We start from the raw sequence: 15060 nt of genomic DNA on the forward strand, positions 1-15060 counted from the left end.
CGTGATATTCGACCAGTTGCAGATATTTAAGCCTTCAATTATTCGATTTGATAATGTTTCCTCGAGCTTATTCAGAGTCAGGGTTGATTTTGGAGTCACGGGCTCGAATATCTTGAAGACGTATGTTTTGACTTCGTACTTTGGATCGATGGAACCCTGGGTCGATATTCAATCCATCACATTTCTGTCCCGATCTGTCATGCAATAGATGAGCCCAATTTCGGCCATATACAAATAGTCCCCTCATTTTTCGAAGTGTAAACGATGAGAAATGATATGAGCTTCTGATCCTAATCTCGATACTTTGCATCAGAAACGACAAAAATAGATGAAATGTCTTGTCAGTCACGTCTTAATGTCATTAAATGTGCGTCATTCGCTGGCGGCCACTAGAGACTTTGAACCGTCGTTTGAAAACTCTAAATACTCCATCCTTCATTCATTCAAACTTTACGTTTAAACCTCTTCTACTCTTGTTCTTAAAAAAAGTTTGCACTCCCTAACACTTGTACCAGATTTCTTGAGGGTTATGCAAGAACTTTTCGCTTGTCTTCACTCCAAACATTAAACATAACCTTTTAACCTCCTCTTCTTCATCCTTATTCAAAAGAAAAATGGCGAAGACTTCTAAGACAATTCCACAAAAAGAATCTACCTCTCCATTGTGGCCGGCCGGTAAGGAACCAACGGCGGAACCTCCCCCTAAAGTGTTTGTTCCTGGTGGGAGCTCGACCGATGCTGATTTCAAGGTTGAAAAAACTTCCTCGGTACCGGTCGATGCGAGCCAATCTCGAGATATATATGCTCGATCACCGACAGTCTCCTCTCCAAGGTCAAGGGGGATTGTAGCCGAGTTGATACGAACGTGGTGGTGCCACGCTTGAGGAAGTAATCACTACCCATGTGGAGGGTTTTTAAGTGTTTACACTTATCCCTTCACGTTGGGCCCCTTAACCCGGTCATCTTTGTAAGAGGTACGAGGTGACCCTCAGTCAAATTCATCCCTCTTTCTAGAGGATAGTAATTCTCTTCCGCTTCTTTGTAAACAAAATCGAGGGGTGTCCCTTTACCCTCAAACACCTCATACGCTTGTACAATCCCCGACTCTATCGAGGGGGATTAATTAAACTTTCCCATCGGGTCAGTAAGGCCCCATTCTCAAGTATAGACAAAGATCGGGACCGAGGCTAGTTGGGTCGATTCGTTCAAGCGAAGACCTCAGATTTAATCCCAATCGAGGACATGCCATTTCTCGAGAAATGGAACATAAAACGTAAGTATAACCTTGCCTTAAAGATTTCATTTATTGTTTTTTCCTTTTACTCCCTTCTTATCGACGTTTTGTGGTAAAGCTATTGCTCGGATGCCGGAAGCAATTCATCGACTCAAGGAGTGGGTCGAGGGCCTCATGTCACATAAACCCTATCTCGAGCGCGTATGGCGCAAACTATCAAATGGCCGGTGGGAGGCTCGTTCCCATGGTAAGTTTCTTTTTTCTGAGTTGATAATATTGGGTTTTTCCTCGTGCCGTTGAGTTCTTATTCATTCCATTTTCTTTTGTAGGTCTTCCCAAGGATGTTTCTATGAGGCCTCCATCCGGTGATGAGGATGTGCCTGTTGAGTTCCCTACTCTGAGGCAGGGTGATGAGAAGAAAAGGAAGAGGGTCTCGAGTTCTCCGAGCTCGAAAAAGAAAAGAACAAAAAGAAGTTTGATGTGTAAACCTAAGGGTAGCAACAATGCTCATGTTCCCTCTTTGGACTCACTCCAGCGGCTCAGGTATGAGTCAGAAGAAGAAGAAAACTCCAAAATAGTAGCCCGTGTGCGATCGGGGCTCGAGGTACAAGGGGCCCCCGAACTGGTGAGAGCTGAAACTAAATTGCCTCGAATCGGGGAGGTCGATGAGGGAGATTTAGCTGAATCTTCTGACCCAGAAGGAGGCGAGGCCACTTTTCCTCGAGATAGGGAGGCCGATCATGAGATCGTAGCCAGTTCTTCCCAGACAGCGGATAGTGCTCCGAAGGGTATACCTGGAGTGATAGACCTCTCCGGTTTACCATTATTTACTGAGTCTATGATTTTCGATGCTCAGGCACTGAAAAAACGACCCAATGAAAATCCACAATGGGCTATAGACTTCTTTAAAAACTTCTTTGATGACGTAGAATCAACCTCTACGGAGGACGTCACCGGGTTGGGTGATATACCAGTGCCGAAGAAGAGTCCATAATTGGGGATAAGTGGACTGTCTCGAGCCCGAAACTAGTCAACCAGTTCCCAGCCCTGAGTTTGAATCCTGACTAGAACCGGTCAATCATTATGTCCATTCTGGAAGATGCCCGTGTTCTTTTTACCTCCATATGGGTGGCCAGTTACTTCGGTGCTTGGTGACCGAGTAGGATTAGGCCAAGATGAACGAGGTGGAAGTGCCTTGTATGTTCAACGAAGCCCAACATGCATTAAATCGGGTAACCATAGATACCTCTTAATAATTCCCAGTGTGTACTTAGATTATTTTTTAGATGGTCGTAACTCCTCTCTCTGTGTTTGTAGGCTTCGGTCCTCCACCATCAGACGTTCTTCCAATATCGGGAAGAGCTGAACCAATATGAGACCAAGATCCGAGGGCTCACTAAGAAAAGATGTATACAAACTTCTAAGTGAGCAAAGAAAAGGGGAGCTAAGGGCCTCCAAGCTGAGTTACAGGTGTCTCGGAAAGAGCATGCTGACCTCGCTGAGCAAACAAGAAGAATATTTGAAGTTAGTGACGACGAATCAGACATGGTAACTAATAGTCCAAACCTGTAGGTCCAATAGAAGATTGAAAAGATTGGGCAACTTCGGGAAGAGGTAGATGCAGTAAAAGCTGAGGCCGAAGAATGGAAAAAGAACATGGACCGCCTGGCCTCAGAAAAGGAGACCGCTTGGGCCCAACTGACTTCGACTGAGGTCCAGCTCCGAGGCCAAAGTGATTAAGGACGATGTCGATGAGTTGGTGGCCATTTATAAGGCCGATGCCGAGGTGGCTCAGGTTAGAGCAAAAGACGTCATCGAGCATGCTAAATGTCAATCTCAAAGGGAGGCCATTGAGAAAATTTATGCTCAGGTTTCGACCTATCAGTTGAGATTGAGAACGCCAAGGAGCTCAAAGCTGAGGCTAAAAAGATGGCTTATCCCGAGGATGATAACGACTCTGAGGGTTTAAGCGAGTCCGAAGGTGGAGGAGATCCCAAGGGTGAAGATGTTGCCCCCGACGAGGACCAGACCACTTAGTCCTTTAGATGTTTTTGTTTTTTGTTTTTTGTATTTCTGTTAATGCCGTCAGGCCTTTAAAAAAATTCTCATAGGGCTGTTTGGCCCTTGTAAAAGAACTTTGATTATGAATATAAGGATTTTTTTCCCTTCAACATCTTTCAATTTTTCACTTTACCTTATGTACTTTTATTTGCAAAGATCTAAATGCCTTAGCATGAAATAGTTAGGTTTTGTTCATAAACTCAAGGAACCTTGCCTTTAAGGCATCGTGGGGGTTCAGTTTGACCGAAAATTTTCTTTCCCCCAAGTACTTAGGCTATTTTATATGTCATAGTCTGCCGAGGATAGCCTCTAGAACCGGTTATAAAAATTTGCTTTTTGAATGGCTTGTTTCTATTATGGGTCTCGGACGTCTCTGTGCCATGTTAATATGGCCATAGACTTTTAGTTTGGGTGTCGCCCAGTGGGCTTGCTTTCCCGAGTTATATGGGCTTTCCTAAGATAACAGTTCCCGAGTGGAGGTGGTCGTGGCCTTTTAAAATTCAGTGGTTTCCTAGTAGGTCTTATGTCCCCGAGGTCTAATAGCTCAGATCATCCGAGTTTGTCTCAAACGACATTCTCCGAGTGAGAGAGTGATTGTTCGATCTCAGGTAAAAGTGGCCCTTAGGCTCGTTAGCTTTAGGGGATCAGAGTAGGAAATTCATTAAGAAATGTAGAATAAACTTTTTAAAAGACAAGATGATTGCAATGAAGAGACTTCTTTTTATTCTTGTGCATAATAGTAATGTATGTGTACATGCTTTGTGGCAGGGCTCGAGCAATATATGCAGGCACAGTTTGTTTGACCGTTTGGCCCTTACCATAAATCTTACCTAATGAGACCCTTCCATTACGAAGTACTTTTCATTGCTAGAGTTGATATCCAAGGGTAATGCCCCCAGTATTCGATGTTTATCATAGAGAAAAGCTTTGGATAATGTTGATGGATCTTCAACATCGATTCATGACCGGCTTTATATTCTAAGTTAGAACAATCCACTGTTGCCTCATTAAAAACCTTGTAGAAAAACCCACTTGAGACAAAACCGGTTCATAGGAAAAAAAGTGCACCACATGCTTTCAGACCTAAAAATCTGTTCCACTTTTTGTTGGTTACCTGCAGGTGTTAGTTCATAAATATGTTAAAAGGAAATGAATGGGGTCATACCTTAGCGGTAATATCGTTTCAAGTGAATTATGTTCCAGTTATTCGGTGGTCTTTCACTATTCATTGCTCCGATCTTGTACGATCCTTTCCCGATGACCTCGAGAATTCGGTATGGTCCTTTCCAGTTCGGACCCAACTTCCCTTTGTTCAGATTTTGGATGTTTAGTGTGACCTTCCTTAGTACCAAGTCCCCGATATTGAAGTGTCGAAGATTGGCCCTTCGATTGTAATACCTCTCAATCCCCTGGGCGGTCAATCGGATGAGGGCGACTTCGTGCATTTGGTATAATAGCTCTAGGCTCGTACTCATGGCCTCTTCATTCGATTCCTTTGTTGCATATTGGAACCTGACACATGGTTTATCGACTTCGACCGGTATTAGAGCTTCGGCTCCATAAACCAGTGAGAACAGGGTGGCCCCGATACTAGACTTTGAGGTCGTGCGGTATGCCTATAGAACTTCGGGTAAGATTTCCTTCCATTTTCCTTTGGCAACGGTTAACCTTTTTTTGAGGTTTTGGAGTATGGTTTTGTTGTTTGATTCGGCTTGTCCGTTCCCACTAGGGTGATAAGGTGTTGACAGGATCCTTTTGATCTTATGATCCTCGAGAGACTTGGTCACTTTGATGCCGATAGAATGTTTCTCGTTGTCACATACGATTTCGGATGGCATTCCAAACTGATATATGATGTGGTCCCAAATGAAGTCGATGATTTCCTTCTTCCTGACCTTCTCGTATGCATGTGCTTCAACCCACTTAGCAAAATAGTGTGTCATAAATAATATAAATTGAGCCTTAATGGGTGCCCATAGAAGAGGGACAACGATGTCCATTCCCTACTTCATGAATGGCCACGGTGACAAGACTGAACGCAACAGTTCCCCGGGTTGGTGAATCATCGAAGAATGCCTTTGGCATTCATCACATTTTTTTACGAACTCCTTCGCATCTTTTTCCATGTCGATCCAGCAATAGCCGGCTATGATTACCTTTCGAACCAATTATTTGGCGCCTAAATGATTTCCGCAAGTGCCCTCGTGGACTTCCCTCAAAACGTACTCGATATCTCCCGGTCCCAGACATATTGCTAGTGGGCCATCGAACATTCTTCTGAACAAGGTTCCATTCTCGGACAAGCTGAATCGGGATGCCTTTGTGCGCATGGTCCTCAATTCTTTTGGATCTGAGGGCAGTTTTTGGTCTTCAAATACTCTACATATTTGTTTCTCCAATCTTAAGTTAAGCTTATAGAGTTTATTTCGGCGTGACCTTCTTCTACTACCAATCTCATAAGCTGTACAACTTCCCCCGAGTTGAGATCGTCGTCTTCGACCGAAGACCCTAAGTTCGCAAGGGCCGAACGATGAAGCCTCCTCCTCAGATAAAGATGTCTCCGACGCTACTCTCCCAGCAAGAACAACATCGGCCTCGCTATTTTGATCTCGAGGTACATGCTGCAAAGTCCACTCTTTGAACCGATGCAATGTTACCTGTAACTTATCTATGTACCTTTGCATTCATTGTTCTCTGACTTCCAACATTTCATTAACTTGGTTCACCACAAGGAAGGAGTCGCACTTAGCTTTGATCACCTACGCCCCCAAGCTTTTGGCCAGTTCAAGACTTGCAATCATGCCTCATTTCGGCCTCGTTGTTAGTCAATTTCATAGTTCTAATGGATTGTCTAACTACATTGCCTATGGGTGGCTTCAGTACAATGCCAAGTCCAGACCCCTTTGCGTTCGAGGCATCGTCTCTAAAGAGGGTCTAGATTCCCGAAGATGTCCCCGAGTTTACCAACAACTCTGTATCGACCTTGGGTACTAGGGCCGACGTAAAGTCGGCCACGAAATCTACCCTAAATTTCAGACTTAGTGGTTGTCTGGGGTCGATATTCAATATCGTACCAGCTGATTTCCAAGGCCTATTTGGCCAATTGTCCAGAGATTTCGGGTTTATGCATTTCGTTTCGCAACAGGTAAGTTTTCACAACACATATAGGATGGCACTGAAAATATGGTTTCAGTTTCCTAGAGGCGCTTAGCAAAGCGAGCGCCAATTTTTCTAGGTGAGGAAACCTAGTTTCGGCCTCACCTAGGGTCCTGCTAACATAATAGATTAGAAATTGCATACCTTATTCTTCTCGAACTAGGACTCCACTTACTGCTATCTCAGATACTGCCAAGTACAGGTATAGTTGTTCGTCTACCTTCGGCGTATGGAGAAGTGGGGGGCTCGATAGATATTGTTTGAGTTCTTCCAAGGCTCGTTGGCATTCCCAGGTCTATGTGAAGTTGTTTTTCTTTTCAGTAACGAGAAAAATTAGTGGCTCTTATTGGAGGACCTCGAGATGAATCGCCCCAGGGCGGAAATGTGCCCGATTAGCCTTCGCACGGCCTTCACGTTGTCCACTTGATATCCTCAATAGCTTTGATTTTGTCACGGTTGATCTCAATTCCTCGGTTGGAAACCATAAACCCGAGAAATTTACCTGATCCGACTCCAAATGCACATTTCTTCGGATTCAACTTTATGTTTACTTCTTCAATATACTAAAGGTTTCCTGCAAATGATTTAATGGTTGTACTTTTAAAGGTTTCCTGCAAATGATTCAGCTTTATGTTGTACTTAAATATACTAAAGGTTTCCTGCAAATGATTTAATGGTTCTCTGCTCGCCTACTCGTAGGGATTTAACCAATATATCATCAGTGTAAACTTCTATGGATTTCCCTATTTATTCTTCGAACATTCGGTTTACTAGGCATTGGTAAGTGGCACCGGCATTTTTTAACCCAGATGGCATCAATTTATAACAATATGTGCCATATTTAGTGATAAAGGATGTCTTTCCTAATCATTCAGGTTCATCCGCATTTAGTCGTACACGGAGTAGGCATCGAGAAAACTAAGGATCTTGTGGCCAGCCGTGGTATCCATCAAGCGATCAATATTGGGCAAAGGGAAAGAGTTCTTGGGAAATGCCTTATTTAAATATTTATAATCTACACACATTCTCAATTTGTTTCCTTTTTAGGCACTACTACTATGTTTGCTAACCAATCTGAGTATTTGACTTCCCGAATGGACCCTATTTTAAAGAGTTTAGTTACCTCGCCCTTGATGAAAGCATGTTTGATCTCGGACTGGGGTCTCTTCTTCTGCTTGACCGGGTGGAATTTTGGATCCAGGCTCAGCTTGTGAGTGGTTATCTCCTATGGGATCCCTGTCATGTTGAGATGGGACCAAGCAAAACAATATATGTTAGCTATGAGAAATTGAATGAGTTTTTTTCTAAGCTCGGGTGTTAACCTCGTGCCCAGGTATACCTTCCGATCGGGTAGATGTTCGATCAGTGTGACTTGTTCCAGCTCTTCAACCATTGATTTTGTAGCATTAGAATCATCAGGGACTATAAAAGATCTGGGAACCCCATAATCATCGTCTTCATCGATCCCTTTTTTATCCAATTGGATCATGGCTGGTGTCGATAGTTGCTATTTAGTTTCCTACTTTGTATTCGAACTTGTTTCCTTTGATATCGCCAGTGTTGATGTCAGAATCACTTCTTTGACTACAAACATTTCCTGTGCGGCTGGTTGCTCCCCGTAAATTGTTTTAACCCCTCCTATTGTTTGGAATTTTAACACCTGGTGAAGAGTCGAGGGAACTACCCACATGTTGTTGATCCATGGCCTCCCAAGCAGGGTGTTGTACCTCATGTACCCCACACTCATGTAAAACTTGGTTTCTTGGATGGTCCCGAAGGCGTTTACTGGTATTTCTCCCTTAGTAGTTTCACAAGCCATGTTGAATCCGTTTAGCACTCGGGCTGCAGGCACAATTTGGTCTTGTAGGCTGAGTTGTTCTACGACCCTCGATCAAATGATGTTGTCTGAGCTACCTGGGTCAATTGACACATGTTTAACTCGATATTTATTTATTATTACAGATATTACCAGTGCATTGTTATGGGGCTGCATGATTCCTTCTATGCCCTTGTCGCTAAAAGATAAAGTTCCTTCTGGTATGTAATCTCGAGTCCGTTTCTCCCTTGTGATGGATACTTTGGTGTGCTTTAACATTGGACCTTGGGGAGCATTGACTCTTCTGATGATCATGTGGATGAAGTGATAAAGTTCTTCCTGCTTGGCTTGTTTATTAGAGTCCCTATTTCTGAAATGATTCTTGGCTCGGTCACACAGGAATTCTTGAAAATGTCCGTTGTTGAATAACCTGACTACCTCCTCCCTCAACTGTCGGCAATCCACTGTTCTGTGGCTGTGAATGTCGTGATATTTGCACATCTGGTTTGGATCCATTTGGGCTGGGTCAAATTGTAGAGGTCGAGGCCAATTGGTATCTTTGATGCATCCTATAGCCGATACGATGGCAGCAACATCGATGCTAAAGCTATATTATGATAACCTCGGTGCCTCTTTTGGTCCGATAGGCCTGTCGAAACCATTCTTGCTCATGAGTCCCTAGTTGCTCTGGCCTCAGTAATTTCTTCTTTCATTTCTTATAGAACTCCGTCCGAACCCATTGCTTCTTCGATCCTCATTGTACGGCTGATACCGATCTCTGTTCGACCTTAGTTCACGACCAATATCTCTTTTGACTCTATCGATAGGTCTAACAGGATAAAAGGACCCGGAAGGAGCCCCTAGTTGATCATCTTCAACTCTGATTTTTGATTGATATCGGTTATGCACATCAGCCCAAGTGACAGCCGGATACTCTATTAGATTCTGTTTTAACTGCTGTGAAGCCACCGAACTTCGAATATTGAGTCCTTGGGTAAAAGCTTGAACGGCCCAATCATCAGCGACTTGTGGCAGATCCATCTGTTCTATTTGGAACCGAGATACAAATTCTTTGAGCATTTCATTATCATTTTGCCTTACTTTAAAGAGGTCCAATTTCTTGGTGTCGACCTTAATAGCCCCGACGTGTGCTTTCACAAAGAGTCTGCAAGCATAGCAAATGAGTTAATAGAATTAGAGGGTAAGTTGTGATACTATATCATGGCTCCCTTTGACATGGTTTCTCCGAATTTCTTCAGCAAGACAGAATCGATTTCATCATCCTCCAAGTCATTTCCTTTGATGGCACATGTGTATGAAGTGACATGCTCGTTTTGGTCGGTTGTTCCATTGTACTTAGGAATCTCGGGCATGCGGAATTGTTTAGGGATCAGCTTTGGAGCCGCACTAGGAAGGAAAGGTTTCTGCACAAACTTCTTGGAATCCAAGACTTTCGATATCGGTGGTGCTCTCGGGATCTGGTCGACCCAAGAATTGTATGTTTCCACCTTTTTGTCATTTGCTTCGATTTTCTTCTCCCCTGATTCTATTCGTTTTGTCAGCTCCTCGAGCATTTTTATGATCTCGGGGTTATTACCAAATTTGTTCCTTCTCTACCTTTCTGCGATCGGTTCCTACCTGTGAGTGATCTATCGAGATGGGTCGGGCTCGATCCTGCTCGGTACGCGTCTTTATTTTTGTAACTGGGCTATTGCCGCGTGTTGAGCCTGTAACTTTTCGAAGATCATCCGTAGATTGACCCTATCTCCTCTATTTTTTTGAGTATTCTGTGTTGTCGATCGGGCTCCACCACGGATGCTATTCTCGGGGTCAGCAGGGAGGTTTGCGTCGATAGCCATGTGCGAATTAGCATCTAATAGGCCCGCAATTGGACTTTCGACGGGATCAACGGGCGGTACCTCGTTACCAGGCGCTATGTTATTGTTCTCACCGTGGTGACCAGATTCATTGTCAATAGGTAGAGGTGCTAACTATGAGTTTGATATTTTGAGCTTAAGCCTGAAATTAGAGACACTTCAAAGAACAAGTGTAAAATAGTCTATGTTATGAAAATTTGAATCAAATAACCACTATTATCCTTAGCCCCATGGTGGGCGCCAAACTGTTTACCCTCAAAATCGGATAACAATTGAATTTATAAGTGATTTTAAGGATACGTGAATTAATTTGACACAAAGTGAGAGATTGAATTATAAATAAAGCAAACGATAATAAAGTAAATTCAAACTGTGTGACTTGACCAGCTATAGCTTTGGGAAACAAATCTCACTTGGACTAAATATGATCCAAATGATGTCAAATATAGAAGAACAGTAGCTTGCAGAAAGAAAATAATATTATAATACCTTTTGGGATGCGTGTTACAATTATAAAGAGTCAGACCCCGTTTATATAGTAGGGGAGTCCTGTTTTAGATACAATTCTATAAAAGGAAAAAGGTCTTATGATTTGCTAACTAATCGGTCTCTCATTGATACATGTTGAGATTCCCGCCGTAATATTCGACCGATTGCGGATATTTTGGCCTTCCGTTATTGGATTCGATAATGTTTCCTCGAGCTTATTCAGAGTCGGGGTCGATTTCGGAGTCATGAGCTCGATGATCTTGAAAACGTATGTTCTGACTTCGTACTTTGGTTCGATGGAACCCGGGGTCCATCTTCAAACCATCACATTTTGGTCCCGATCCGTCATGCAATAGATGAGCCCGATTTCGGCCGTATACAATATCAAACTGACTTAGTCGATGCTGTGTTCTTTTCTTTCTTTTTTTTTGGTAAAAATTGATAAAGCCAATCACGAGCACCGGTAAACCAAAAAAAAAAGGTTACTTAGATTTCTCCTAGAGTTTTAACAACTGCATCCCATCTTTAACAATTTCTCTTAATTTTTGAGCAATTTACCTGAAATGTCGTTATACGTTATAGTCCGACTCGCTGGAAATACTTCGCATATTTCAATACCCATGTCACTTTTCTATTTCGGGACGTTCTAAAATTGTCTTATAATGTTCCATTAATAATATACTTCTTTGAGCAAAATTCGTGACACTTATAGAAGTTCAATTCATTTGGATAATGTTCAATTCATTTAGGTAATCAAAATTTAAACTTTAATTTTATATATTTTTCATCAAACTAACTTTCCAGTAATTATTTTATTATTAATATCTTAAAGTTTATGTTCTATCAAGTCATCTATAATATATTATCTATTACTCGAGTACGGGCCTGAGGAGTACTTACATGAGAGTATACCCGACACGGTTAACCGGAAATTGATGAAAAGATTGGTTTGAAAGGATCCAAAACGTGATTAAGGCATATGAGGCCTATACTGGTGAGGTATGCGGCCCTAACAAGGATTATAAAATGCGACCTGAGCGATTTCGATCACCTAGCAGACATTTTATTTGGTAGGTAACATCGTCAAAGCGTATCATTAGATTTGATTATGAAGGAAGGAACTAGAAGTGAAAAGGCACACGAAATTTCTTAGCGAAAAGCCATTCATCCTTTTTACCCTTTAAAAATAGATTTTACATTAGAAAAAATTATAATTTAAGTTACATTTCTATTATTAGGACTTTAAATTAACCATAATTTTAATTATTAAATCTTTTTTTATTAGAAGTATGTAGTAAGTCCTAGTATTTATGATTTTAAAATCGATTAAGAATTTTGCCTTATATAGATTTTTTTTCTTATTAAAAATATAATCTATATTGATTAAATAATATTACAAATCAAAAGAATACGATTACGAATATTATTTCATTGAAAGATTAAAATAAGTCTCATAAGGAATCCTTAGTGATTATAGATACCTGTATACAGTAAAATCATGTGCCCCGATTTTGTGGGCTCGAGCCCGAGGGAAGAATACGAGGCTCGAAGATCTAAGTGTTCGAGGAACATCGGAGCCTAGTGTGACAAACCTCGAGATAATGTTGTTATGGGTTTGTAACAGAATGAGCAAGATTACTGCCACGTCCCAAAGATCATGGCATAAATTCTGAAATAGATTTGTACAAGTTAGTACTAATCCGTACTAGGCGGTTAGACAGTTGTCCCAATAAAATTCTTTACTGTAAATAGAAATGTACCTTATTTAGGGTTCCCCTATTATATAAAGGGGACTCCAATCATTTGTAACCATCATCAATCATTGGCAAAAGAATACACTCTCTTACTTTCTTGCTCATTGTCCACCAGAATTGTCCTTTAACTTTATTGTTCTTGACCTACCTCGAGGCCATCTTAGCTAGAGGTCGAGACTGACTTGCACACTGGTTTGATTTTACTATATTTCTTTCATTTATACGTTAGATTTCTTGGTTATTAATTAGTATTGAACTAAACCACATATCTTTAAAACCATAAATCAAGTTTAATTGTTACTCATATTTTCGAGGTAAATAGTTTGATGCCCACCGTGGGGCTAAAGATAATAGTGGATTGTTTCAATACTGATTCTGGTAATGCACGTTATTTTTTCACTTGTTCCTTCCAAGAATTTTTGTTCTCAGGTTAAAACATGTCAAACTCGCAAAACTCATCGGTACACAGCGACGATGGTCTTGGATTCCATGGGGAAAACAACAATGTAGGAGTCAGTGTGCCATCGATTAACCTCGGGGAAGTGCCAAAAGTGAAACCAGTTGATGTCAGTTCACACATTGCTTTGAATGCGGATTTCGGCTCAGCCCCCGGGAAAAGTGTACGAAGGGAAGCCCGAGCTGGTGGCCAAGGAACACATGGTATAGGATATGGGGGAGTCAGCCTCCAAGTAATATTCGAGATGCTACAAGCTCAACAGGTTGCTACCGCTCAGCTTCAAAGTCAGCACAAAACTCCAAGTATAGTCGAACCAGAAAACACTCGACATACTGAGCCGGTGCCAGAAAGATCAAACGGTAATGGCTCGGGGACTGATCCCACAATTATGAGGATGCTCGAGGAACTCACCAAGAGAATCGAGTCTGGGGAGAAAGAGATTGTGGATAATGACAAAAAAATGGAGACTTATAACTTTCGCGTTGATCAAATACCTGGGGCACCCCTGGTTTTGAAAGGTTTGGATGCCAAGAAATTCGTACAGAAGTCATTCCCTCCGAGTGCGGCTCTGAAACTCATTCCTAAAAAGTTTGGTATGCCTAATATACCCAAATACAATGGGGCAACCAATCCTAATGAACATATTACCTCATATACCTACGGGATTAAAGGAAACGACTTAAATAATGATGAGATCGAGTCAGTATTGTTAAAAAAATTTGGGGAAACATTGTCAAAGGGAGCCATGATTTTGTATCACAACTTGCCACCGAACTCTATTGATTCGTTTGCTATGTTAGCAGACGCCTTCGTGAAAGCACATGACGGGGCCATAAAGGTTGCGACAAGGAAATCAAACGTTTTAAAGATAAGACATAGTAATGATGAGATACTAAGGGAGTTCATATCCCAATTTCAAATGGAGCGAATGGACCTACCACCAGTCTCGGATGATTGGGCAGTACAAGCTTTCATGCAGGGAATGAACAAGCGGAGTTCGATCACGTCACGACAGTTGAAGCAAAATCTGGTTGACTATCCGTTGTAACTTGGGAAGATGTACATAATAGTTATCAGTCGAAGATCAGGGTCGAGGACAACTAGCTGGGAGCCCTCTCGGGCTCAGTTCATCCAAATATATTGGCGGTTAAGGCCCCGAGGGATACAAATAGGGAACCAAGATCAAATAGGGAGCGGTATCAGCCATATGTCTCGGAAGGAAGAAACAACAGTTCGGGGTGCAATCCTCCTCGGAACAATCGGTGAAACGATCGAGGACAGAATCCTCTAGGACTTATGAGTAAGCATGGTTTTGATAAATATACCGACCCCGCGGAAGCACCTCGATTTTTGGAGTATAATTTCAGTATAGATGCATCAGGGATCGTGTCAGCTATTAGAAGAATCAAAGACACCAGGTGGCCTAGGCCTATACAAACCGATCCTTCTCAAAGGAATCTAAACTTGATGTGTAAATATCATGCACACATGGCCATAGGACCGAAGAATGCAGGCAGCTGAGGAAGGAAGTAGCTCAATTGTTCAACGAGGGTCATCTTCGAGAGTTTCTCAGTGATTGAGCTAAGAACCACTTCAGGGAAAGAGATACAAATAGAAAAAAAAAGTAGGAAGAACCACAACATGTAATTCATATGATCGTTGGCGATGTCGATGTTCCACAAGGGCCTATATTCAAACGCACCAAATGTCGCTAACTAGAGAAAAACGGACTCGAAGATATATGCCTGAGGGCATCCTATCATTCAATGACGAGGAAGCGGAAGGCATATCTCAGCCGCACAATGAATCCCTGATAATTTCTATTTTGTTAAATAAAATTCAAGTTAGACGTGTTCTAGAGGATCCTGGTAGCTCAGCAAACATAATCAGATCGAGGGTCGTAGAGCATCTTGGCCTACAAGACTGAATTGTACCTGCACCTCGAGTCCTAAATGGCTTCAACATGGCAAGAAAAATAACAAAGGGGGAGATAATCCTACCAGTGAACGTGGTCGGGACTATCCAAGATACAAACTTCCATGTCATCGAAGGCGACATGAGATATAATGCACTTCTCGGGATGCCATGGATCCACAATATGAGGTAAGTACCTTCAACCCTTCATAAGATGATGAAATTCTCAACAGTGGACGGTGTGTAAATGGTTTACAGAGAACAACACATTGCAAAGGAAATGTTTGTAGTCGATGAGGTGA

The 15060-nt window shown here is 42.0% G+C and overlaps 1 protein-coding gene across 1 annotated transcript; it reads left to right on the plus strand.

The window, feature by feature from the left end:
- Positions 1–12824: 12824 nt before the first annotated feature.
- LOC138889765 (uncharacterized) lies at positions 12825–13892 on the plus strand. Its single transcript, XM_070173101.1, has one exon. The coding sequence runs from the start codon at positions 12825–12827 to the stop codon at positions 13890–13892; it is 1068 nt and encodes a 355-aa protein (XP_070029202.1).
- Positions 13893–15060: the final 1168 nt, after the last annotated feature.

This window comes from Nicotiana sylvestris, chromosome 4 (assembly GCF_000393655.2).
Source record: "Nicotiana sylvestris chromosome 4, ASM39365v2, whole genome shotgun sequence".
Taxonomy (NCBI): domain Eukaryota; kingdom Viridiplantae; phylum Streptophyta; class Magnoliopsida; order Solanales; family Solanaceae; genus Nicotiana; species Nicotiana sylvestris.